At 38.3% G+C, this 27,964-nt stretch overlaps 1 protein-coding gene across 3 annotated transcripts in view; it reads right to left on the minus strand.

Annotated features, from left to right (window-relative positions):
• Positions 1-27,964, minus strand: part of Usp3 (ubiquitin specific peptidase 3) — a 73,341-nt gene that overhangs the window by 42,811 nt on the left and 2,566 nt on the right. The window contains exons 2-3 of one of the 3 annotated variants that reach the window (XM_051197822.1): positions 8,172-8,232; positions 3,082-3,213 (exon numbers count right to left, since the gene is read on the minus strand). In XM_051197822.1, coding sequence (XP_051053779.1) covers positions 3,082-3,213; positions 8,172-8,232 — 193 coding nt within the window. The remainder of the gene's footprint in view (positions 1-3,081; positions 3,214-8,171; positions 8,233-27,964) is intronic. The other 2 variants (XM_051197823.1, XM_051197824.1) reach the window with 2 other exon arrangements.

Consider the following 27,964-nt stretch of genomic DNA (forward strand, 5'->3'; position numbering starts at 1 on the left):
AATTTGCAGTGTTAATTTCACATGCAAGCAAAGGTCAGAACAAGACTCTTGGAAAAAAGAAAACAAAGACAAAAACTATAAACAGGGACTACAGAAATGGTGCAATTGGTACAGTACATACTCTAAGGACCTATGTGATCTCCAATATCCATGTAAAAAAACCAAGGTTGTCTGTAACCCCAGCCCTGAGCAGGCAGACAGGAAGATCCCTTGAACTCTCTGGGCAGACAGCCTTGTCTAACCTAAATCCCAGAGACCCTGTCTCCAAACAACAAGGTGATGGCACCTAAGCAATGACAACTCAACAAATATTACCTCTACACACATGTGCACAAAAAACACATATAGGCAATAACTGTTACCCTGAGAATATCTTATAAGGTAAGCCACAAAGGGGTGGGGAAGTCTTCGAAGTTGGGTGTGGTGGCTCACATCTATAATCCCAGTTATTTGAGAGGCTAAATCCTGGGATCCTACAGAGAAAGCTCAAGCCCAACCTGAATGTTTTAGTAAAACCTTGTCTAATAAAAATAGACTGGGATACAATTCAGTAGTGTTTGCTGAGCATGTCCAAGGCACTGGGTTCAATCTGTACTACTAGGGGAAGATGAGGAAGAACTTAAAATGCTTAATAATCAAATATTCAAACCTTTGGACCTTATCATTCAGTCTAGCCATTGGAAACTAATGTACAAGGAAAATCCTAAACTACATTGAGAAATGATACAATACCCCTACTCAGAAAAATCTGTTTCTCTGTAACAGTTAAAGCATAGGAAAAATATTACTTTCAACCAAAGCTTTATAAACTCACAACAATCACCAATTCCTTTGGGGGTATTTATATGGCAATGTCACTTTGCAGTGTGGTTCCTGGCATTCTGTTCTCAAGCCCAAAATGCAGCACTAATGTGACCCCTCCAGCTGAAGCTTCCTTCCTGCATTTCAGAAGCTCTGGGTATCCATACACTTGCAGCTCTATTTGACTGCACACAAAAGACTGGCAATTGGCCAAGAAGCTTCTGCCACTCCCGGGTGCATTCTCCACCAAGGTTCAAGATTTTCTAATTCAATTTGGCCATGGAATTATTCCTAGTACCTTTGTATACTACAGCAATGTAAAAGAAATTAAATTGCAGTGTCAGGTTAGCAAAAATACAAAGCCACTGAAATATATAATAGATGTTCTTATAGAGCCCTATGAAAATAATTTCAATCCATTAAATTGATCCTTAAGATTTGCCATTTCCTCAGAACCATACCAATAGCAAGAAACCCACCAGCAAGCTTTTTATAGCATACAGATTAACTGTTGACAAAGCTCCTTTTGAGCACCCCATGAACACCACTAACTGAAATCAGGAACAAATGCTGTCAGCTCCTGCACCAAACTGGTTGATATGACCAACCTATGACGAGGATGGGGATATGTAAACCTTTAACAGACTGGGTCAGTAGTCAAATTTTAACTATGCTAAACCTGTAAAACATTAAAAGACTTCAAAAGGCACTGGTCTAACTTTCTTCTCTGTGCTGGACATCTTCCCACAGTTAACTACAGTGTGAAAAAGGATCAGCATGCCCCTCAAACAAAATGTGGTCTCAGGAGACACCTGGAAATGGGTGTGGTTTTATAAGCCCAGCACTCAGGAAGCTGAGGTAGGAGCCAGCCTGGGCCACATAGCAAAGCCCTGTCTCAAACCCCTCTTACCACACGCAAGTCAACAGGGATATTTGGACTTTAAATCCCCATTTCTGCTCAGTACTCCCCTCGTGTAACATTTGAGGACTGTTGTGCCTAAATTCTGAACCCCCAAATCACCAAGAGACCCATTCTGGTGCAAAAATAAAAGTTGTATTATTAACTGCATTAACTTGGGTCTTTCAGGTGGATCAGGGTAAGAAGAACCCCAAGGATGATATTGAGTAGAGCAAGAGGAATGTCTACAGTTTTGCAACAATCTCAGGATTGGTGCACTTCCGGGCCTGGGCGACCTGTCCTATGTTGATTGCTACGGCCTATAAGCCCTCCCAGGAAGGTTATCTCTCTGAATCACTTTTATCCCTGAGCCGGAAAGCACATCGAGTCTCACCAGCTAACTTCTGATTGCTTCCTTGCCACATGGAGGGAATCTGACCTAGGGCAGCTCCTGCAAGGTCAGAAGGCCAGAACAACTAAGCATAAATGCTGGTTCAAGGGCCTTTGCCTTGTTAGGTCTTTTCTGCAGCCTGACATGGCTAAAGCAGGGGGCTGGGTGAGGGTATGGTCCCTTGAAGGACTATTTAGCAAATACATAATAAACAACTCTAAAAGTATCTCCTAAATGGTCCCCCAACCCCCTGTCAGCAACCCTTAGAATTGAAACTAAAACAACTAGCTAGGCCATGGTGGCACATGCCTTTAATCCCAAACTTGGGAGGCAGAGACAGTAGGATCTCTATGAATTTGAAGGCAGCCTGGTCTACAGATCAAATTCTACAGGCTCCAAAGCTATAGAGAAACCCTGCCTCAAAAAAAAAGCAAAAACAAAAAAATAAAACAAATAAAAAAAAGTATTCATCATAATTTAAGATCAGGGAAAAATATTTGCTTCACACTGGAAACTGCAAATTCCAACTTCTATGCATATACCTCACAGGTAACAAATTGTTGAATGTTAATTTGCAGCTTGAATAGCCCACTTGTTACGAATAGCTCACTACCATTTACATGAAATAGAAATGTACATTATATTACAAGGAGACAGCAAGACTTCCAATCTATACTTTTTGGACACAGCTTTGTAGCCCAAGGTGACCTCTAACTCAGAATCAGCCTGCAGACTGCTAGAAATGCCAACATACACTTCCTGGCAAGGCTATCTCCAACTTCCTCTTAAAGTGTAAGATACTTTACAGTGGAAAAAAGCCTGAAATGCTGAGCTGGTAACACTAAATTCTTGACATTTACCTTCTGAGAAGTAGAAGAGAACAGAGACACAATGAAATAAGGAAGATTATCAAAATAATCTTTCAAACGAAGCTTAACTTGTAAGAACACATTTGTTAAAACAATACCATTTCCAGAAAATATTAACTTACCAGTATGTGCTGTAGCTACTGCAATCCATACACACTGTATGCTGAGCTTTCTCTTGCTTTTCTGATCGCTTATGGTTGGGTAAGGGTATCTGTGCATCTTCATAATGTTTTTTTGCATGGCCATTCACATACCTTACAAAGCAAAGAGAAAATCTTATTTTAATTTAAATATCGCTTTGTAAAAGTAAACGATGATGAAGTTGATTGTTAACCAAATTAAAATGAGAATGCTTGAAAAAAAAAAACGAATCATCTGGTGATATATTTCAGTGCTATTTACATTACCACTATTAATGTCTATGCTGATGCTTTCCCTATAGTTTTTTTTCCCCCCTTGTTAAGGTTTTCTCAAATTGTAAGGACCTAGCTTGAGTTATAAAAAATAAGTAAATAAACTCTGTATACAAAATTAATAAACCTTCTTTCACAGAGCTCTATGCTGGAATTGCACCTACATTGTGAAAGTCAGACAATAAGTAGGGCAGTCTATGTTCTCCTAGATATAGCTTCAAACCTTTTCTCTGAATGACTCATCATCAATACTCATGGAAATGCATTTGTTTAGAACAAAACACAAATCAACTTAAGTTTAGAAAAACTGCATTTGTTTTGTAGCTTTCCAACTCAAGTTTTTTGTTTTGGTTTTTTTCCTGCTTTGGTGGTTTTTGGTTTTTCATAACAGGGTGTCTCTGTATAGCTCTGGCTGTCTTAAAACTCACAGAGACCCATATGCCTCTGCCTCCCAAGTCTGGGATTAAAGGTATCCATCACCTAGACAACTCAAGTTTAATAAAACATGTTTTATTACAGTTTGAGGGTAGGGGTGGGAGCATGTCATGATGCACAAGCATAAGCCAATGACCCATGGGAGTGGGCTTCTTTCCTACCAAGTAGGTCCATCCAAGGGGATCAGGCTTGATGGCAAGTGCTTTTACCAACTAATCTATCCCGCCAGCCCTAATAAAACATTTTATTACAGCAGGGAAACTGAAACCAAAGTAAGCATCCATATGCATATAGTTTGTACCCAAATTCACCTACACTGTACCTAAAGACTGGAATGCTGCCACTGGCCTCTACTAGAAAACCCTTAGGACACAAAATATCCCAGGTTCCTTGAAAACAACCAGTCCGCAGATGGCAAGAATTACTTAAAACCTTAAGTGGTAAGAACAAACGCTGGTTCACTTACCTTGGGAAGGAGTGTGGTAGTGTGCAATCAGCTCAAGCCACTACATTCCAGGTAGACTTACACTCTTAACCTCTACTCATGAACTCAATCACTTTTTTATACTATTTATACCTGGACTCAAACCATAGATCCTCGGTCTCCCAAAGCCAGATTGAGTTTTAAAATAAAATAACAATTAATGATACATGCTTAGAAACCAGACTTTTCAGTCAGGCTTTTCACATGCATCCATAGAAGCACAATGAGTTGCTAACCTTTTTGTCATTGTTTTCTCACCTGTGATTGGAGGTTGCAGTATATACACCACATGGATTACTGGGAAATTAAATAATCCATAGCTCAAAATGAGTGTGTGCTGTTACTTCACTAGCATTTCCCCTTACACATTTACCTGCTGTTTATTCAGAATCCAAATAATAAACCAGTTGCTTAGAGAGTAGGCCCAAAAAGCACTACTGATGCAATATGTTGTTGCATGCTAGGAAGAGCTTGCTGTTTAACTGAAAAGGTGAACTACTCGTATAAGCTCCTCCATGTTCTGTCTTTTTAGCATACACCATGAAGAATGGAAATGAAGAATGCAGTAATGAATGGAATAGCACTTCAGGGCTTTGAAAACTGGTAGCACAGAGATGTTCATTATAATACTGATGATGGGAAATATTACTCTGTAAATATGTTTCTCTTATTGGTTAATGAATAAAGTACTGTTGGCAAATAGGAAAGAAAAATAATAGGTGGGACTAGGAGACAAGGAGGATTCTGGGAGATGTAGTAGGAGAGTCAAAATGTAGGACCAAAAGGAGTAAAAGGTCCGGACACTTTCTCCGGTAAGCCAAAACCACGTAGAAATACTTATATTGATAGAAATGGGTTACTATTTAAGACAGAGCTAGCCAATAAAGAACCACTAGTAACAGGCTAACAGCTTTATATCTAATACAGCATCTCTGTGTGTTATTTGGGGCTGACGAGGCAAAGGATACTGACATCTGATTATGAAGATGTCATGGTGAAACCCAATATACTAGCTAGAAATTTTGAGAAAAGAGATAAAATTTGAAAGTTAAATGTCACTAAAAAGGTCAGTAATAGGTCGGACAGTTGTGGGTCACTAATCCAAGCACTCAGGAGGCAGAAGCAGGCAGTGCTCTAAGTTTGAGGTCAGCTTGGTCTACAGCGTGAGACCCAGGACAGGCTCCAAAATTACACAGAGAAACCCTGTCTCAAAAAATTTTTTAAAAAAAATGTCAGTGATAAAATTAGATTTGTTGATGTTTGACATTAAAATTAGCAATGTTTTGGCTAATACCCAAACACACTAGTAAGAAGTTAACTATATAAAGCTACCTTATATTAAAAAAAAATGTTATTTCTCTCATAGTTTTTAGATTGTAACTTCTTTAGGCACATGGTCTGTCACACAAGTAGCCAAGTTTACCATGTATGTCACAGATCCCAATAACAATCTCAAGAATTTAAAAGAGTTTAAAAAAAAGAAATTAAAAACAGGATGGTGATGTAAAGAACAGTAGAATGTTTACCTCACATGTTCTGAAACATTAAATTGAAAGAATATTCATGTAAGACTTCCCTGTAAGCAGATAGTCTGAATTTGCTGGGGTGAGGAGTGGGAAGGAGAGAAAGGGTATATTTGGCAACAACTGAAATTACATAAGAGATGCCAAGATCAAAATCTGACTGCTGCTCTCCATTATCTGCTTAATCAGCAATCATACTTCTCTGGAAATATGTGAAATTTCTAAACTCAACAAACGGTGGTAGTGCATGCCTTTGATGCCAGCACTGGGGAGGCAGAGATAGGTGGATCTCTATGAGTTTGAGGTCAGCCTAATCTACAGAGTGAGTTACAGGACAGTCAGGATTAAACACAGAGAACCCCTGACTCAAAAAAAAAAAAAAAAAAAAAAAAAAAAAAAGGTATTTCTAAATTTGAATTTGCCTTTGATTACAAAGACTTCACCTATAGAGTCTAGAAAACTTCTACTTAGTTTCCAAAGCCCAGAGAACTGTTTGTTGTTTCCTATTTGTCAAGAACATTAATCTATTAATCTCTCCCCCTTGTTTTTTTTTCCTCAAAAAGTCCTGGTCTTTCCACTGGCATATGACCTTCAACCTTTAGAAATGGCACACTTTTTGATATCTGGAGGAGCCACATAACCCTTACTGCATTATCAAGGAGCCTAATCTTCAGTGCAGAATTTAAGTGCTTCTACTTGTCTTTTAAAAAAAATTATCTGTACAAAATAATTTCAGGTTCTCCAGATCCTAGATATTTGAAATCATAGCAGCCACAATTAAGATACACAGCATTTTCCAAAAGTACTCTTAAGTGTTCATGGGAAGGATACTCAATTCCAGCACTCAATGTGAAAAATCAAGATAATGGAACAACAAAAATGCTTTCTGCACGCAATGAGGATTTAAAGTAACAATAGGAATTCCAAATAAATACAGCATAGACCTAAATCCCTGTGATTTAGCTGATAGGTGACTGCTGAAAGACATTCAAAGTAGAACATCTCCTCCCTACCCATCCATCTCTCTTTTTTGGGGGGGGGGGGGTAGTAATTGTGTTTTATTTTTTGAGAGAAGATCTCATTGGTTTTGTTTGTTTGTTTGTTTGTTTTTTCTTTTCTTTCTTTTTTGGTTTTTCCAGACAGGGTTCCTCTGTGTAGCCCTGGCTGTCCTGGAACTCACTCTGTAGGCCGGGCTGGCCTCAAACTCAGAGATCTGCCTGCCTACCTCGACCTCCCGAGAACTGGGATTAAAGGCGTGTGCCATCACAGCCTGGCTCAAAGACCTTAATCTTTAGTTCTGACTGTCCTAGAAACTCACACAGGCTGGCCTCCAACTCTCAGCAATTATTCTCCCTCATGTTAGAACTACAGGCATGAACTACCAGACTCACCTCTCGACTAGATGATTTCTAAAGCTAAATTGCAGTAGAACTATCCTTGAGTTACAATTAGAAGTAGTTATTGAAATATCTAAGTAATGGCATTTTGAAGCCAAAACTTGCAAAGAAATACTCAGGACTAAAATGGGAGCTACTAAATCTACATAAAAACAAAATGTCTGTTGTTTCGGTTTAGTTTGGTTTGGTTTGGTTTGGAGGCAGGGTCTCATGTAACTGAGGATGGCCTATAACCCAAGCTGATCATAACCATCTTAAATTTCTGATCCTTCTGCCTCCATCTCGTGAGAGCTGGGAACACAGAAATAATTACCACACTAAGTGTTGTGCAGTGCTAAGAACAGAACTCAGAACTTCATGCATGTCAACAACAGAGCCACATCCCAAGACCAGACTCAGAGGCAGCTGTTTAAATTGAAATATTTGTTCTATCTCAGGCAGAATGAGTGACTGCAGAAAGAGGTCACTTTCAAAGGAAATTCTGTTATCTGTAAGTATTTCATTCTTTTTAGGGTTTTCTTCTCCCAGAAAAAAAATCTGGGGTTTGAAATAGAGTTCAAGGCCAGACTGAACTACAGAGCAAGTTCCAAGACAGCCAAAGCTGTTGTTACACAGAGAAATCCTATCTCAACCCCCTCCCAGAATATCTTAGCCTACTAAACAGACTTAAAAACAATCATTTGCTAAACTTTTGTTTCAAGGTTTAAAAGTTTCCTAGATTTTCCCAAGCAAAAATTACTAGTAGGTTGTCTTAATCACCAAATTGTAATTCTGCATAGCAGCATAAAGGGATTCCCCCTAGATTTTCCCTCACTGTATCAAAAACTAAGTATTCAACCAGAGAGCACTACAAAATAAAAACGGCATGCTATGATTAAAATATTAAATATACTGTAATATAAAGCTTTCAGACAAATTTTTAAAGCAAGTATTGTAATGAATAATAAATATGTCACGTACCTTCCACAGTGGACACTTGAACAAGTCAAACAGACCCAGGGGCTTTTGTTGGACCTGCACACTGATAAAAAGAAAAATACAACATAACATTTGGATTGTGTTATTTTCCATTGTTCCCCAATCTCTAATGGTATCCTGTGATTATAAATTCCATGGCTGCACGGGGTTTTGAGGTCAGGAATCACACCTCAGGAGTGAGCTTACAAAGATGACTATCTATCAAAAGCTGTATCAAAAAGAATTTAAGTGCACACCCACGATGCTGTGCGTTTTACCTGACTCAAGTCAAATATCCTAGCCACAGATTAAACATTCATACACATGTTCCCTTTATAACATATTCTCTTTCGCAGTCTCTTTTGCAGGTTAATGGTCTGGTTTCTCATTAAAAGCATTGGTCTCCTTTAAGTCTCTTGTAATTACACATCTTTGCCATCCACCTTGTATACAACTATAAATAGCAATTCTTCCTTTTAGTTAGAAGTATAATCTTAAATCACAGTTCAGACTAACCCTAGTTTTCTAAAATTACTTTGCAGAAAATATGTCAAATAAAATACACATAATTCTTGGTGTCAACAAGACAATTATTTTCATTTAAGTGTTACAGCTGAGCTATGCAGAATAAGAGAAAAAATTTTAAAGTGTTGATTACAATTTTTTTGCTGGGCTGCTATGACTCAGTGATAAGACATTTGCCTAATGTGTTGAAGCCCCTGTGTTTGATTCCCAGCAACTCATTTAAAAAATATTTTTCATTTCCTCATTCATTTACCCAAAAGTCCAATATGTAATAATATAAATTTAACTCTGAATCATTTAATGAATAGAACAGATCATAAAATTAAAGTTTACTTCATGTTAAGATTTTATGAGCTGGACAGTGGTGGCGCACACCTTTAATGCCAGCACTCAGACAGAGGCAGGTGGATCTCTGTGACTTTGAAGCCAGTCTTGTCTACATAGCAAGTACCAGGATTGACAGGACAGAGAAACCCTGTCTTGAGAAACCAAATAAAAAAAAAGGGGGGGGGGAGATATTATAAAAAGGAGCTTCAATTTATAGATAGGTAAGTTTCAGATTTGTAACCACAAGTACCGTTTCCAGACTCTTCTATGAGAAGCCGAAGGCTGTGTGTGTGTGTGTGTGTGTGTGTGCACGCACGCACGCACAGGCACACACACACAAACCACATAATCAATAAAATGTTTATAGTCTGAATACAAAGTCTATTCAGCAAAACAAAAATATAAGAGCAAAGCATTCTTAAATATTTTAATATTAAATGCTAATGCCTAAGAAAAGTGAGAAGACTGCGGAGAGTTAAAAGCAAACAGTGAAATCTGAGAACTTGTAAGAACTCTTTAATAGTCCTACTTATACTTCAGGGTGGTATCAAGGAAGAGGAGCCAAGTCGAGTATTTCTTATGCCTTGCATCTGACTGCACATAGGTCTCATTTGACAACTGAAAAGTAGATTCTTATCTATCACTCTGATTACAAAGATTCCTCAAACTGCAGTACCCCAACATACATACCCTCTTAACAAAATTCTCCATTTCCTTATGTTCTCAAAGGCCTAGTATCAAGGTGTCCTCTCAGCCCTTAAAGGACACTTTAGACAAGAGGACAGCATTGGGAAGCCCTCTCCCGCTGTCTCTTCAGCCATGACCTCAGAACCTTCCTCCATCCCTGTACTCACCTAAGCCTCAAGCAAACTGGAAGGACAGTTCTTGTGCCCTGGGATGGAGAACCTTGCTGTTTTTCTGAGGTAGCCAGACTCAAGACAGTAGCAGCAGTAATATACTGAGAAAGATAAGTGGATGCAAGATCCCCAGCCTCAGACTCACACCTTCAAACTAGGAAACTCTTTCATTACAATTCAGAAAGGTGCTGGGAGGTGGTGGCACATGCCATTAATTTCAGCACTCAGGAGGCAAAGGCAGGCAGATCTCTGTGAATTCGAAACCAGCCTGGTCTACAGAGCGAGTTCTAGGATATCCAGAGCTACATAGAGAAACCTTGTCTCCGAAAACCCAAAATACAAGAATTCAGAAAGGGGAGAACTGGATGCCCAGATTGTAGTACTGGTTCTACCATCATTACCAGAGACACAAGTGAGAACACCATGACTCCTTTCCGTATCTTCACTGTGAAATGGAGAGTAGGTAGTGACTAACATGCCCTCTTTTTAAAATCCTAACATTCTAAAAGCAGGCTAGAACTAGGGAGTAAAGCCACTCGAATTATCTCCCTCATAAATAAAATTCTTCCAATTCTTCTTTCTACCTAATTTTCTTAAAAGCTTAAACAAGGACTGGGAAATGACTCAGCAGGTAAGAGTACCTGCTGTTCTTGCAGAGGACTCAGTTCCCAGCACCCACATGGCAACTCATAACCATCTGTAACTCCAGTTCTAGGGGACCCAACACTTTTCTGGCTTCCAAGAGTGTCAGGCATGCACATGGTTCATAGCATGAAGGCAAGCGCATTAAACAAACATGAATAAACATTTTTTCCAATGATTTTACTTATTAAAATGATACACATGTATTTTATACAGTAGGAAAACACAAAACTTCATAAAGCAATAGTTGTATTTGTTTCATGGGTTTGCCAACCTTTTTCTAAAAGAGAGATTATTGTTAGTCTAAAGGAAACAAGAGGCTTAACCAAAGAGTAAGTGCTAATGTGGTATCATTTTCTAAGCCTAATCATTTTCAGCATGGGTTTTCCCACGTTCCATCACCTGAGAGGGGGGAAGCATTCTACCTCACTGCCTGTCAGTACCAGCACCTCACTACATACAACAGGAGGGCCCTGGAGGGGGATGAGAAGTACTTAAAAATCACTATATAAACTACCACAGACCAACACTGGTGCAACAGGGAAACATATAGCCTTAGCCCCCACCCCACCCCCACACACACACAATCTTAAACCTGCAACATCCTAAAAATTTTAGCAACCCAAACAATACCCTTCTTTAAAAATAAACCTCATTTATAGTTAACTAGTATTTCTATAGCATACACTGTTATTATGATGCCAGAAACTATTACAACTTTTGTGGTTATCACCTCATTTAATCCTTTACAATCCCAGGAGGTATGAACTATATTCAGAAAAGAGGCATTAGGAAGTTACATTATTTTGCGAATTTGCTCAGAGACAGCTGGACACAAGTTCATATGGTGTTTGAAGGAACAGACTGGTGGTACTAAGCAGTAGGTTAACACGCTACTTAGTCAGCCCATGTCAGCCCCAAATTCTCAATCCTCTTGACTCATCCTCCAAAGTACCTGACTTACAGGTCTCTACAAGGGAAAGGGCATAATTTGCTTGTTGGTCCTTGTTTTGTGTTTGTAGATAGTATCTCTTTGTGCTACCTAAACCAGTCTGTAACTGCTCCCTAGGCTTCTTCTCCTACCTTAGCCTCCGCAGTAGCTGGGACTACAGGCATGTACTACATATGCCAATGTACCATATCATTTGGCTTCACTTCTGTTTTTTAAAGACACCTTAACCTGCGAAGAAATAGTTTTAAAGTCTGGATATACAGACAGTTATGTAAACTGTGCAGTGCACACCTTTAATCCCAGCACTTGTGAGTCAAAGGCAGATGGATCTCCATGCCTGAAGCCAGCCTAGTCTACGGAGTGAGTTCCAGGACAGCCAGAACTACACAAAGAAACCCTGTCTCAAAAAACAACACCCTCCCCCCCAAAAAAGAACAATGTCGGGAATGGAGACATAGGAACCTAGTCTCACTTTCAACTATACTGCCTGAAGTGTTTCAAAACTGTATTACTTCTCTCATATTAACAAATTTAGCCAGGCACTGGTGGTGCACACCTTTAATCCCAGCAATCAAGAGGCAGAGACAGATGGATCTCTGTGAGATTGAGGCCAACTTGGTCTACAGAGCAAGTTCCAGGACAGGCTCCAAAGCTACACAGAGAAACCCTGTCGGGGGGGGGGGGCACAAAAATTTAATGTTCCAAATTTCTATAATAAGCATTAGTGGTAAATTAAATAAAAACTTGAATACTGTAACTATGGATTTGTAAAAATATAATCAAAGTATTTTAATAATATTGAAGTATGTACACACATTCCACATAAGATCCAACAGTAAAAGTTTTGCCCTCTTAAAATTTAAGGATAAAGTGGCATCAGTCATCATAAAGGGTCTATAAATAGAAATATAATGTATACTAACCCATTTTATCTGAAATTAAGAGCAAGGCATGAAATGCTTTATAGCTATTAGGTTTTCCAGAGAACAAGACAACAGGGAGTTGAGTTCTTAGAGCAATGGGAGGCAGCCAGGACCAGAAGGGTGAGCCAAGGAGGACTGTAGGGGCCTAAGTAGAGATCAAAATAGTGAGGAGAGCAAGCATGAACACAAAAGCCCAAATGCGTAAACATGCCAGGCAAAGACTCAAGGGAAGATGGTAGAACCAAGAGCTGAGGCAAGGAAGACAAACTTCTCCTTGAAAACCTTCTCCACTCTTCTCTTTTTACCTCTGTCCCTTTCTTCTTCCAGGCTGGCAATCAGTCTCTCTTGAATCATTAGGTGAGTAAATTATCTGTTAAGCATTTGTCATAACAGTTTCCCCTTTCTGCTTAATTGTTCTGTGGTTGTTCCCACTAAGAGTTCTCCCTTCTCATTCCCTACTAAGGTCTAGAATGCTTGCTCAAGGGGAGGTTGGCCACCATGTGAGAAGTCTAACTTCTGAAACAGACATACTGTAAGCCTAAACTGAAGCGATCACAGGAAATGACATCATGGAAGCACAGAGAAGCAATCATTTACGGAGACATGTGAGTTAAGATGTTCTGCCTACAGACATTCTGCCTGATGAAATCCTAAACAAGTTTTTTCTGACCCACAAAATTGTAAGCAAAGCACTCAGTTATTTAGAATTACTAGGATGAGGTGACAGATAACCACCCAGCATGGAACATCTTCCCATCTTCCATTTCCAAGCAGCTCACCAGGATTACTGGCATTATTAGTTATGTGAGCAAGGGAGCTTTAAGGAATTCCACCAACAGGAATTGAAGCTGTCCAAAGGTATAACGAGGCAGTGAAGGTTAAAGCATTACAGTCTATCTTGAACTAACCTGCTTTACATTGGGGATCTTTCTGTACTGAACAGTATTACAGAAACTCAGAAGCTCAAAGTCATGTGTTCCCAGCCATCTAAGTCTGATTCTTTAGTAAGTATAAACATCATTCCTAATGTTTCCCTATATTACCAAAAAAAAAAAAAAAAAAAAAAAAAACCAACTCTTTGCTAATCCTTCCATACACTGTGAACATATATTACTCTCATTGGTATTGGTTAATAAAGAAGCTGACTGGCCAGTAGCTGAACAGGATAAGGTTAGACAGGAGAGCCAAACTGAGAATCCTGAGAAAGAAGGGCTCTGAGGAGTTGTGAGGAGAAGCAGGGAGAAGCAAGATGGACATGCCATACTGAGAAAAGGTACCAAGCCAGGTGGCAGAAGGTAGGTAAGAAATATGGGCAAATTTAAGAGTTAGTAACAGCCACTCTGCAGGCAGAGGCAGATGGATCTCTGTGAGTTTGGGGCCTGCCTGGTCTACAGAGCTAGTTACAGGACAGGCTCCAAAGCAACACGATGAAGTCTTGTCTGGGGAGAAAAAAAGAGATAGTAACAAACCTGAGCTATTAGCTGAGCATTTACAATTCATGTTAAATTTCTGAGTGGTTTTTTGGGAGTGGCTGCTGGCACAGGAAAGATCTGCCTGCAACTCAGTAACAAATAGTAGACAAAAATCTTCAAAGTTCCAAAGCACCCTTCCTCTAGAATAACTAACTTTGTTCTAGGTGAAGATTCTTTAAAAGCACCCTAGGCAATTACAAGACTCCCTTTCTTCTTCAGGAAAAGCTACAAAGCTTATCCTTCAATCCTTTTACTTCTCTGGATTATGTTATTTAATAACCATTCTAAGAAACCTCAAATTGTACTAAAGGTTTAAGTTGAAAAAACTGAATAATTTTAAGAGTTGAGGATACCTACAACATGTGCTTATAATTCTGACTTCATTCCAAGTGTTATGACATTGTGATTTGATTCCCACCACACCCAACAATGCCTGACACCAGGCCTCCCCAGGATCAAGAACACACATCTTTATTAGAACCCCAAGATTTCTGAAAAAGTATTAGAAACACAATGACCAGAACTTCGTGTGCATTGTTTGAATTAGGCAAAAGTGTTGATCAATGACCCCCCCACATCCTAACAAAAGAAAGACTTCCTTTTTCATACAAAAGCATATGGAATAAATTGGCTGCCTTTACAGGAATCGACTATTTCTTTGTAGACTCCAAGCAAACATGCTAGAATCTTGTATATAATAATACAAGCATGAACTTTAGGGCCCAAAATCCACCATTTTTTAATTCTGTTGCTTTAACCTAACAACAGTTGGTTCCAGAGACTGCTTCCTCGCCACCATATGGGACATGGCTACCTCACTGTGGTTAAGGACTTCCCAAGAAATAAAAAGCAAGCAGCGTGGTGGTTGTGAACACCTTTAATCCCAGCACTTGGGAGGCAGAGACAGGAGGATTTCTTTGAGTTCTAGGCCAGCGTGGCCTGCAGAGTGACTTTCAACATAGAGCTACACAAAGAAATCCTGTCTCAAAAATTAAAACAAGAAAATACATCTGAAAACATTTTCAGAGAGAAATCTCTAATACATAGATAGCATTAGCCAGCAAAAGTCTCTCAGAAATCCTATGCCTAACTTAAATTATATTCAAAGCTATATTAAATGGAATAAAATATGACTTTAATAAGTTCATTTCAAAATTTTTACAACCACCTTAGTGTTAGAATAATTAAAATCAGACATGTCTAGTATATTATCTAGGAAATAAAATACACCTAGAAGCACATCCTGAGAGACAACAGATTCAAACACCTTAGCAAGATGCTAGTCAGTTCATACTTTTAAGTACTAGGGCTGGAGAGATGGCTCAGCTGTAAGAGCGCTTGCTGCTCTTGAAGAGGACTAGGTTTGTTTCCCAACACCACATGGAGGTTCATAACCATTCCTATTCTCCAGTTCCAGGGGATCAGATACCCCCTGCTGACCTCCAGGGGTACCAGACATGTATGTGGTGAATTTAAAAGAAAAAAGATGTAAGAACATGTGAAGAACTGGAGTAAATCACATACCAAAACCACTGACATATAGCAAACTCACAGGCATTTGGACCCCATACTAGATCTTGGTTCACCCATTTAATCCAATGAAATATATCTTGGTATCCATTCTGTTTCTATTTTTTGATGTGGAGAGAAAGAGTGTGTGTGAAAGGGGGGTGGTGGGTCTGTTTTTAAAGATTTAATTGAGTGGATATGAGCACATGCACTCCACATGTGTGAGGGGGTTCACAGTGGCCAGAAGAGGTTCCATATAGCCTAGAGCTAAAGTTTACAGGCAGTTGTGTACTCCCTAACATTAGTGCTGGAAACCAAATTCCAGTTCTTTGGAAGAGCAGCAAGCACTTTTCATCATTAAGCCACATCGCCAGTCCCTCCTTCTCACTTTTTCTTGGGGGGAGGTCTTTCAAGACAGAGTTTCTCTGTGTAGCTTTGGAACCTGTCCTGCAACTCGCTCTGCAGACCAGGTTGATCTTGAACTCATAGAGATCCTCCTGTCCTCCTGCCTCTGCCTCCCAAGTGCTGGAAAATGCTACCACCTTCCAGCTAATTTTCTTTATATAGGGTCTCCATTGAACCTGGAGCTCACCAATTTGATTAAAGTGGTTGGCCAGTGAGCACCACTGACTTCTTTTGCCTCAGGCTCGCCCTAGACCCCCAATACTGGGGCTACATATTAGCACTACCTCAGAGGATGGGTGTGATCTTTTTTTCTAGCCCACTGCCTTGTCCTAGAGCCACTCTGTAATCCTGAGTCAACACAGAGGAACCTAGCGTAAATTAAAAGAAAGGAGTCTCAGTAGTCTGGAGGGAAGAAGAGGAGAAGAAGAGAAAGACGGAGAAAAGAAGAGGGAGGGGAGAAGCACAGCAGCAAGGAATGAGAATTTTGCTTGTGATCTCAGCACTGGGGAAGTGAAGGCAGAAACAGAAGGGTCCCTGAAGTTCACTACTCAGCCAGTCCAGTCAAATCACTGAGCTCCAAGTTCAGTGAAAGATCATGTGGTAGGCTGCCAAAATTGTTAAGCAGGTAAAAGCACCCACTTGGCAAACTGATAAACTAAGTTCAATCCTGGAACCCACAGTGGAAGGATAAAACTGATCCCCCCCCAATTTATTCTGTGGCCTATACAAATAATAATATTAGTTAATTAAAATTAAGGTGGGAAGTGTTAAAGGAAAACACTTGACACTGACCTCTGGCCTCTACCACACACATGCACATAATACACACACACACACACACACACACACACACACACACAAATTCCTACAAACATGGAGAGATATTCAAGATCTAATGTTTAATTACAGAAAGCATAGTTTGCTGGCTCTTGTGGAAGAAAGAAGGAATTCCTATGTAACTGCACAGTTGATAAAAAGCAACAGAAAGGATAAATTAGGTAAGAGGGGGTGGGAGGGATGGTGTAGTGATAATTCTTACTTAGAATAGCTTTTTATGAAATTTAACATTTGAAACAATATTCATGGTCTATTTACTCAAAATGTGACCTAAAAACAGCTCAGGTGGCTGTTAAAGCTTCATGCCAAGAGAGTGGAGATGGGACCAGGCTCAACACATTGGGGTTGTATGGATAGAGAGGGCAAGGTTGGAGCTTAAAAAAAAAAAATCTGTAAGTGGTAAGGACAGTTGACTCAGGAGAAACATCCTGTATACTAAAGTCAAAACACTAAACAGAGCCCAGGGAAGATGGGAAGCCATGGTCCGCTGTACAGAGTGCTGAGTGTCTACTTGCAGGAAAGAGGTAGCTTGCTTCCTGCCTCTTAGGGAAAGAAGCTCATGTAGGTGTCCATCCATTGGCAGAGCTACACAGTGCTACTCTTATACAAAAAGACAAGGGTAAAATAGATCTTTAAAGAAAATCTCCAATCCAAAAAAGAATTATGTTATTATTGAGTGTGATGTGTATGTAAATGGCATGTGTCACAACTAAAGTGTGGGGGTCAAAGAAAAACTCTTGGAGGTTGGTTTGTTGGTTCCAAAGATCATACCCTGGCTATCAGGCTTGCATGGCCAGCTGCTTTTAACTACTGAGTCATCTCACTGGCCATGATTTTTAAAAGGAAGAAGGATGGAGCTAGAGAGATGGCTGAGTGGACAAGAGCAGCTGTTGTTCTTACAGAAAACCTGCATTCTTTCCCAGCACCCACAGATCATAACTGTCTAGAACTCCAATTATATCTAGGGTATCTGATGCCCTTTTCTGACACCCAAGGACACCAGGCACACTGCATACTAAGTACATAGCTGAGAGTAGAGTGCCGTATTCACAAAGCCGTAAGTTTGATCTCCAACACCAGGAAATAAAGAAAAGGGGACCCCCCCCCAAAGAAAATCACTTAGGGAACACATCAAAACAAACTCTAAACGCTAGAAGGATAAAGATACTATAAAACAGAAATGAGATTTTGTAAAAGGAATGGTCAGGGAATAAGAAAGGGCTCTTAAAAATTAAAAAATATAATCAAAATTCAACAGAAACAGTAAAAGAAAAAAGAAAAAAAGAAAGAAAAAATTAGAAGCTCTAATTCACGTAGTATTCAGTTAATAGGATTCTAGAAAGGAAAGAACAAGAACTAACAGTACTAAAGTTCAGTAAAGAAATGGATCACATTTAGTACACACACACACACACACGCGCGCGCGCGCGCTCTCAATTTTAACTTAAGGGAATGGGATTTAAAGCCTCCTGAGTGCCAGCAAGATTGTTCCAAGGGTGAAAGCACTAGCTATACACAAGCCTGGAAATTTGAGTTCCACTCCTAAAATTTACATAAGTGTGGACTAGGAAAACAGGCTCCACAAAGGCATCCTCTGACCTCCACACACAGGCCTGACCTCCCATATATCATAGGCACATACAATAATCACAAAAAAAATTTAAAGTCTCTAGTATTCATCAGTAATGAAAGAAAAGTATGCATGTGAAGACATAACATGTTAAAATTTCAGAACACCTAGGCAAAAAAATGAAAAGATGTATATGAAAGAGGTAACTAGAAAGGTAATCAAATTACAAACAGCAATACAGTGAACATAAAGACAAAGGAACAATGCCTTCCAACTGGGGGAATTCTCCAACAATACACATTCAGCAAAGCTTTCACTTTAAAGCTATAATGAAAATGCCAGACTTATAAATGGTCAAAAATTAACCTACAGAAATGCCCCTAGCAATATACTGCACCAAAAAAAAAAAAAAAATGAAATAAACAAGAGAAAAAAAAATAAGCTATGGGATCTGGGCAATGGAAGAGCTAACACAAGAAAACAAAGGGAGCCACTGCAAAGTTGCCCCATAAGTCTAGAATCCAATCATCCCCAATGGAGCACAGGACAGAGGGTTCTGGGTAGGTCTCAGGAAAAGGGAGACCTGCTACAAAAGCAGGAACCCAGTATCATCCACCACCCTTGGCTGAGTTATAAGAACATTTGGGAGAAAATATGTCTAAAGTCAAACAATTCTAAAACAGACAATGATTACAGAAAAACTATTGGGAAAGAAAGAAAAAAAATCAGTCACTACATTAACCAAAATTTGTTATCTAATTATGTTAAGAATTGAAGATAGGCAACAGCAGGGTAATAAAGTCCTCATTTACTTCAGAAAGTGGGCCAGGAATAAAGCCTCAAACTGATAAATAACTGTGTGTTCTGACAAGTACTCAGGTAACTCTGAGAGAACATGCACGCTAAGCAGGGCTGGAAGGCAGCTGTAGACAACAGGCCTGAGAATAGAGAAGAAAATTGCTTTTCTATTCAAAGCCCTTTGGTTTTATTAACCAACAACTGTGTATAAGTGCATTATTTTTCTGAAAACGTGAATTAGTTTTTAAAGGGTAATATCAATTCATGAACTTGCCCAAATCCTTTTTTAATTTAAAAAAAAAAAAAATTATCAGGACAGGGAAAGAATGCTTGCCTGTGTGTACAAGAACCTGGGTCAGATCCCAAGCACTGTAGGAAGGGGGCAGGAGGAGAGCTTAAATCTATTACAAAGCATAAAATTTCAAATAGCAGTTCCTTTGGGACCACACCACCTACTCAATTCCTATTATTTCTGCACTAATTTGTCCTTCTCCACTATAGCAAATATAATTTCAAAGCTAGCCAAAATGTGTCATCTATATGCTAACAGACCCAGATACCACAGAGCTAAGAAAGAGAGAGCATCTGGTCCTGCTGACTTCCACACTGATCCAGAAGGCCTACTGCCCAAATGACTCAAATATTTTACTCTATTTTTAAAAAGGACTTCTAAAATCAGTTTTCAGCATCATATAGAATGAAACAATATGAATGAAAACACATTCTCAAAACTGTAACATGCTAAACAAACCAGTTATCATTCCTTCTATCACAAACTCAGACTTGTTCAAACCTATTCTGGAAAAAAAAATCTATAAGGTTATATCTACTCTGCCAGTCTGCCATCTTCAGCTTAAATCCTGCAGTGTCTCCTTACCTAAGTGAAAACCAGTCATAGGAGAGTGGGGGTTGAAACCATTAAAGCCATGTCAGATTACTAAATCAGATTACTAAATGGGACACTTTCCTGTCTGGAAAAATCAGACACAAATAGCTACATAAAAATTACTAAGAGTTTAATATTGTTTCAAAAATAACTTCCCCTAAGAAGTTGATTATACAGAGAGAATAAAAACAAAAGCCATGAATCACTTAAGAATATCTAACATAAATACATATTTCCATGTATTTAATATAGCAAGAACTGATGTAAAAATTCTATGCCTCTGCCAACAATCTAATCAAGAAAATACAGTTAAAGAGTAACAATACTTTAAAAGAAATGAATCAAGTCAGTATAAGCACCATATAATTATTACTTCAAAAAACAGAAAATACACAGAGTGTAAGAAAAAAATAATATATATATATATATATATATATATATATATATATATATATATTAAGGAAGCACTCCTATAAGTATACAAAGTAATTATGGTATTTACAGAACTCATTTTAAAAATATTTCTTGTGTGTAGATGTTTTGTCTGCTTGTGTTTCTGTGCACCACGGGCATGAAGTGTCCTCAGAGGCTAGCTAGAAGGTATTGGATCCCTTGGAACTGTATGATGTTGTAAGCCACATGTGGGTTTTAGGAATGGAACCTGGTCCTCTGGAAGAACAGCAAATGCTCTTAGCCTCTGACCCATCTATCCAGCCGAGATTTACAGACCTCTTAGTATCAGACTTTCTTCAGGGAACAGCTTTAGCACCTGCATTTTACATTTCTTTCTAGTTTCTTTTGGTTTTGTAATAAAAGTTACTGCTAAAGTATAAAGTAGAAAATTTTCCCACTCTTAGATTTACTGCTAGGCTGGGAAATTTTATTCTTTTAAAACTAATGGGACCCTTTCTAAAAAAATAGAAAATAATACAAAATGTGCGTATATTTATTTAAAGGATCCCAAATGAGATTCCAATATGTAAAGATTTGTATTTTTAATTATGTGCTTGTGTCTGTGCCCTTGGGAAGTCATGTGTCCTGGGAGTCCAGACGAGGTCATCAGATCCCTAGAGCTGGACTTGCAGGCTGTTGTGAGTCCTGTATTGTGTAGGCTGAGAAAAGGATGGCCCTCTGAGCCATCTCTTCAGTCCCCCAATATTCTACTGAACTGTCACATGCAAACTCTTCAAGTGCTATTTTAATTTCTGAAACAGCTATTATTACAAAAAACCAAAGGCTGGATTGGGGGGGGGGGTTGTTTTGGTTTGGTTTTTCGAGACAGGGTTTTCTCTGTGTAGCTTTGTGGAACCTGTCCCAGAACTCACTCTGTAGACCAGGCTGGCCTTGAACCCACAGAGATCCACCTACCTCTGCCTCCTGAGTTGCTGGGATTAACCACAGCCCAGACAAAAATTATATATAAAATCTGACCATCTTCTAAAATATATACTTACTAAATACTTTTAAGATCTGAAAAACTATTTCTAAATGAGGCTCCAAAACAACCAAGCAAAAATGTTGAAAAATCAATAAATGAAAATATGAATTTAAGCCCTTAAGACTAAATTCTTATAACAAATGTCAAATTTAGGTAGCTATTGTACACTCATCAGATAAGGCTTGATCTGTTAATTATATTACAATTTCCTTTTTCAAAAAAATGCTGATGTACTTCATTGTTAGCAGCCACAATAACCCACATGAAAACTTAATTAAATCAAATTTCAACTAAATTGAAATTTTACTACATGAAAAATTTAAAATTCTCTTATCAATAATAATGTTGATCTATGCTCTCCACATAAAATGTCCATTTATTACTTGTGTATAGGTGTTTTTCCTGTCTGTATGTATGTTCATCCTGTGTGTGCCTGGTGCCTGGGGAGTTCAGAAGCGGGAAGCTCACATCCCTGGAAGGAGTTACAGGCAGTTGTGAGCTGTCATGGATACTGGAATCTCAACCACAGCCATCTCTCCAGCCTACATAGTTCTTTTATGAACAACCAGTATATTAAAAACATTTTTGTAAAATGTCTATGATATTTCATCATAGAAATTTGTTTCCTAGAAAATTTACTTTGCTCTTCAAAACTTATCAAAGTATTAACATTTCAGCCAGGTATGATGGCTCACACCTGTAGTTCTAGCTAATTTGGAGGCTGAAGCAGGAAGACTGTCACAGATCAAGGCCAGACTGAGATACTATATCAAAAAATCAGTAAGTCAAAAAGGAAACTTCAGGTTAGTCAGCAAGAACAAAGACTTAAACTACCTTACAATTAGTTCTATTAAATCTATAAAATTATAGCAGTCTCTTCTTGAGGATAAGACAGTGTAAGAATAGTCCCAAAAGTCAGTATTGAGGGACAAGTCAAAGGTAAATAGGAAAGCAGATTTCTACATGGAAGGCTATCTTCAACCCAGCTGGAACAAAGGGGAAAAAAAGATACAGTATCTACTCAAGAATGGAAAACACATCACCAATAGAGCTACTCAATCCTAAAGCAGATAAAATCCAATTGGCTATCCTATCCTTTTAAAAGATATACACTGGTTTAAGCTTGTAAAATTAAGTTAGCTACAATTAATTGTGAAGTGTCCAGCTAACACAACCACTTAAAACAAGTGCAAATTCAATTTTGTAATGTCCACATTTAATTTCAAAGTAGTTTTCAAAATCTGAAATTGTTCTTCTGAGCTCACATGGGTTTTGTGCATCTGTAAATGAGAGGGAGGGAGGGAGGGAGGGAGGGAGGGAGGGAGAGAAAAAGAGAGAGAGAGTTCTCAGTGTATCTCACATGGGGGAAATCTGTCTTAAGACCCACAATCTAGAGACTAATTAACTTTTATAGGAAATACACCTGGAAAATCTTAGACTATAAATGTAATCAACATGTTGATTTCAGATAACTTCAGAATTACCAGAAGCAAAATTCCATAAGCTTCGGAAACCTCTCCCTGTTCTACAGGGCACAACTCCCCACCACCCAAAAACTCCTGTACTTTCTAGTAAATAAAATGAAACCAGCAAGTGGAAGAAACTGAACTGAAAGCACATTTTTTAAACACCCAGAAGCATTTTTCCTGCACCTATACTGAGGGGCTTTCTGAATTTCAGGAAGGAAAGGGAAAGGCAGAGGGAGAGGGAGAAGGGGGGAGGGGAGGGGAGAGGGAGGGACGGGGAGGGAGCTGAGTACAGTAAAGTTGATTTCCAAGGCTGTTTTCTTCCCATTCACACAACCAATTTTTTTGTGCCCACTTGCTAGCATTTTAATCAATAAATTGTATCATGGAAGTCAAATACCAAATTTTTAAATGAATGTTTTTTTAAGGTATGGAATTTAAAATATTCTCATATCAAAAATCTTCCAGGGAACTCATTTCAAGCATGTTTCCAAGCCCTTAAGTTTCTAAATGACAAAATAAAGAACTCAGTCTCACAAAGACAAGTTAAAAGTCTGAGTGGTTGAGTTTAAGCTTTGAGCTATCTTTACTACCCCAGAGCATCTTAAGCAACTCCTAACCTTTATCTCAGTTTCACAATCTATAAATCAGGAAAAACTACAAGGATGGTTAGTTAATTAAATTAGTCAGTATTAAATACTAGCAAGGTGCTTTGAAGTTACTTTATGTTATTCTCAGTTCTCCTCCTACTTAGTAAAACTAAAAGATGAGAAAACATCTGGAATTACTACAGATAATAACATCTACAGACTCACAGTAGTTGAAAAGATGGCTTATAGTTACAAGTTTCTAAGCCAAAGTTCATTCAACAATTACCATACATTTAAAGATAAGACTGCAATGAACACTTTTTTGGTTAATACCTTTTAAGTACTAATAGTATCTACTTCCCAAACATTCCCAAAACAGACTGTTATATAAAAAATCTCAGAGCATCTTGAGAGGTCTTGGCACAAGACAAATCCAGGTAAGATGAACAAGCTGTTACAGTGGTTGATACTATTCTCAGCACTCTCAGCTGTCAATCAAGGTAAGATTCATCACAAACACACCCTCCCAGTACCAGTCCCCACTGAGAATCTATCAAAGTACTTCCTCCTCAGCCATCTGTCCAGGAAAGTGCTATGAAAACACCTAGAGCATTTGCTCTCCTATCTGAAAAGGACATGAATAAACCAAGCACTGACAGACTGTACAGCACATACTCTCCACTGCAAAGCTGACTACTAAATCCTTTCTCAAACCAGAGCAGAAAAAAACATTTATAGAAGTTTGAAACTACAGGTTAATCAAAGACTATTTTCTTCAACAGAAATATATGTTGAACAAGAAGGAAGTGCTCAAAAAGAAAAACTTATTAAGGAAAATACACATGTAAATGATTCCCTGATACAAGAAGACTCAATTTTTAAAACAGGAATTTAAGGTACTCAATTACTAACTACTCATTTTTTGCTTACTGCCCTACAAATATTATAAAATTATTAGCATCTCTAAATCTAGTTTGAAAGAACACAAATAAATCTTTCATATTCCAGCACAGAAGAAAGCTGCATAAATTCCAATTAGAAGGCCTACAATATAGCTCGTGGGGTAAAGGTACATGCCACCAAGCCTGATGACCTTACATCACTGAGGAGAAGAATGACTCTTGAAAGTTATCTTTTAATTTTATACAACATAAATTTTACAAGTTTGTACTAATACATTCTCATATTTCAAAGGCAATTAAGAGGAAGAATCTTCCTTTTCATATTTGAATCATCAAAACACAAACAGAACTACGTATTTTTAAAAACTTCCATTTGGATAACAACAAAAAGATAAGTTATCTTCTAATCCCCAGTACTTGAAACACACACACACACACACACACACACACACACACACACACACACACTCACACTCTAAATTTCTAAGAGGAAAAAATAGAATGTTATAAAATCTTGCTGTTAATCCTATCAATGTAAAGAATAGTTATGGTTATCTTGAGAGTAAATGAGTTCCAGGAAAACAAAAAAGTTCTAGTTCCTCCCTCAACCCATCCTTTCCCTCTGCTTAGGCCATGCAGCATGTTCTTTATGTACTCAGTATACTGCTTAGAAAATAACGTCTTGATCACAACACAACAGGCCTAGCTCAAGCCTTCAGCTCCAGCCTCGTCAAACACTTGGAGCACATGGTCAGTTCCAGGGCTTTCACATCTACTACCAATCACTTAGAGGTTGTAGGAACAGACTGGGGTTGGAGTGAGGAAAAACACTGCCAACATATCTACTATGACAACTCCATGTGACTAAGGCTTTACAAATAGTTCTAAAAGATACTTGAAATCCTTCAAAAGTACAATACACAAAGTTCAAATACTAACCTTCAAATATCAATATAATATAAAGAGTATCACCTACGAACTGATTTAAATGACCCTATCATTGACAACTAACATTTCCATCTGCCTATCTATATGCTCATATAGTCGGAAGACTACAAATTGTTATGTTAACAAGAATAAATGCCAATTTATTACATCTACATTACAATGTAGCTCAGCTTACTGGCTAATAATCTGGGAAGAGATTATATTAGATATATTAGAGAATTTAGTTCAAGGGACAAATTAGTCTTCTTTAAAAGTAGGCTGAGAGAAATAGGATACAAAATAACTCATCACTCCATCAAGGTGACTTCTTAACCTTTATCACAAACTTATCAGTCCACTGCAAATTTATTACCACAGACAGCCAGTCAGCACCTCACCTTTAAAAAAGAAAATATAAAGGTTTATCACCAATAACCCTTCAAACACAAAGACAACCACCTCTTTTTCTTGAATAGAGTGATATAAAGGTAAGGGTGTACTGGAAATTTAGAGCTCCTTCAACTCTTTGAAGAATTCATCAGGAAGAAATTCTCATGACTTTTACACCAACAGCTGCAAATCAACAGTACTTTAAAAACCTAAAATCCAGGGACTTGGCTTTCTTTAGTTTAAAACAGTTGTGTTTAAGGTAGCTTTTTTTGGGGGGGGGTTGTTTTTTGTTTTGAGCACTTCATGTTTTTGTTTTGTTTGGTTTTTGTTTGTTTGTTCTGTTTTGTTTTTCCAAGACAGGGTTTCTCTATGTTGCTTTGGTGTCTCGAACTCACAAAGATCCATCCCTCTGCCTCTGTCTCCTGCTGGGATTAAAGACAAATCTCTGCTGGGCTTCCACCACTACAGCCTTGGTAAGTACTTCTTTCTTGTTTTGTCCCTGTCTTTTGTCACTGGTTAAACTTTTCACCTACAAAAATAAGGAAGACCCAAGCCTCTAGCTTCTGAAAATAACATCTGGTATGAGCACATAACACAAGGCTTGAGAGATTGACCCGGTTTTCATTTAAACTTTTGTAATTTAAAACTAGAATGCCCTTAGCCACAATTGGGCATAAATCAGGTTTTACCTTATTAGGAGATTGCTATTTTCAACATTTACCTTAAGCCACTGCATGGATTTTTATCTTCTAACCGGAGAGCTTCCTGACTTTCCAACTGAGTAGACTAACCTCTTTGAAAGCAAGGGACCACCAGACTCCATGTATTTTAAACTCCAAGTCTCTACAAATAGATACCAATTGCCAGCCTCATGAATTTCTCTAATTTTGTAATTTGAGTTCCGTAAGAGCAGGTGTCCCTAACCATTTTACCTATGAGATCTCAAAGTAGGGTCTTGAACCTTAAGACTTCAGGGGTCCCCTTTTCAATGGATTCAGAAGGTCAAAGGTATTTTCATGGATGACAGGAAGGAAGGAAGGAAGGAAGGAAGGAAGGAAGGAAGGAAGGAAGGAAGGAGATATTACTATATTACTTTGAATGTTTCCTTTAGGTCTCTCAAAAGTACAAAGTGAAGTTTTCTAGATAATTTGTGAAGGGTGATATCTCAAGAGACTACACACAGAAGCAGATGTGAGAATCCAGCTGTCTTCCAGTAAGATAGATATAAAACATAGCCAGGTGTTGGTGGTGCATGCCTTTAATCCTGACACTCAGGAGGCAGAGGCAGACAGACCTCTGTGAGTTCAAGGCAGCCTGGTTAGCAAGTGCCAGGAGAGGCTCCAAAGCAATACAGAGAAACCCTGTCTGGGGGGGAATATATATGTATGTATGTATATGTATATAGAAACAACTTTCCCATTCAATTTCTGTTCTAAAACTTTTTTGTATGAACTGTCCTTTCTGTTAATAACTATTAGGTATGTTACTGTTAATTGTAATTAAATTAGTAAATAAATATTTACAGTTTTAATTTCAATTCCTAATATGATGGTATCAATAGATAAAAGCCACACAAATAATCTAGGTTCTGGAAAATGTTGAGACTATAAAGGGGTTATAAAGGGGTCTTGCAAACAGAAAGTTGTATGAAGTACTGTAGCATACAATTACATAACACAGTGCCTTCCATAGCTAAGAAGCTCAGATTAGTTCTTAAGTATCATTACTCCTTATCCCGTAATTTTGCTGAGTTCTGTATCTCCTTGTAAAACAATTCACAGTAAAGCCAATCTGTCTGGGCTCCATTTAGTAGGCTTTAGACATTTCAGAATCCTATTTATAAAAATGTACAAGTCTGTGATACCATAAATTACTCAGACTCCATAAAGCATCAGTTTCTCAAACTTTACACACACACACACACACACACACACACACACACTTGCTCATCCTAATAGAGACTTGTGAAGTAAATGCAAAGTGTTGCTCTTGTCCCAGATGACATAATGAAACTGACACTAAGGAATCAGAAGTGTTAGTTCAAGGAGGTACTGCCCACTAGAGTCTGGGCTGCTGGTCTTTTGCAATCTGTTTGGCTACATCATTGGGGTATAACTGCAAATTCCCAATGAAAATAAGACAGGGGTATTACTTTTATTGTCCAGGTGCCAAAAAGGGATTTTTCTCCCTCCTCAGTAAGAGTGTAATAAGACTCAATACCAGTCAGAGCATTATTTCAACACACTGGTTACCCTTCTAATCTCCTACCAAAAACAAACAAATTCTAGACTGTTGAAGAAAAAAAACTCAGAATACATAACACTCCAAGATGGGAGTTAGTTAAGGGATCACAGTTTTACCAATCATTTAATTACTGAAA

This window comes from Phodopus roborovskii, unplaced genomic scaffold, assembly GCF_943737965.1.
Source record: "Phodopus roborovskii unplaced genomic scaffold, PHOROB, whole genome shotgun sequence".
NCBI classification, from domain to species: Eukaryota; Metazoa; Chordata; class Mammalia; order Rodentia; family Cricetidae; genus Phodopus; species Phodopus roborovskii.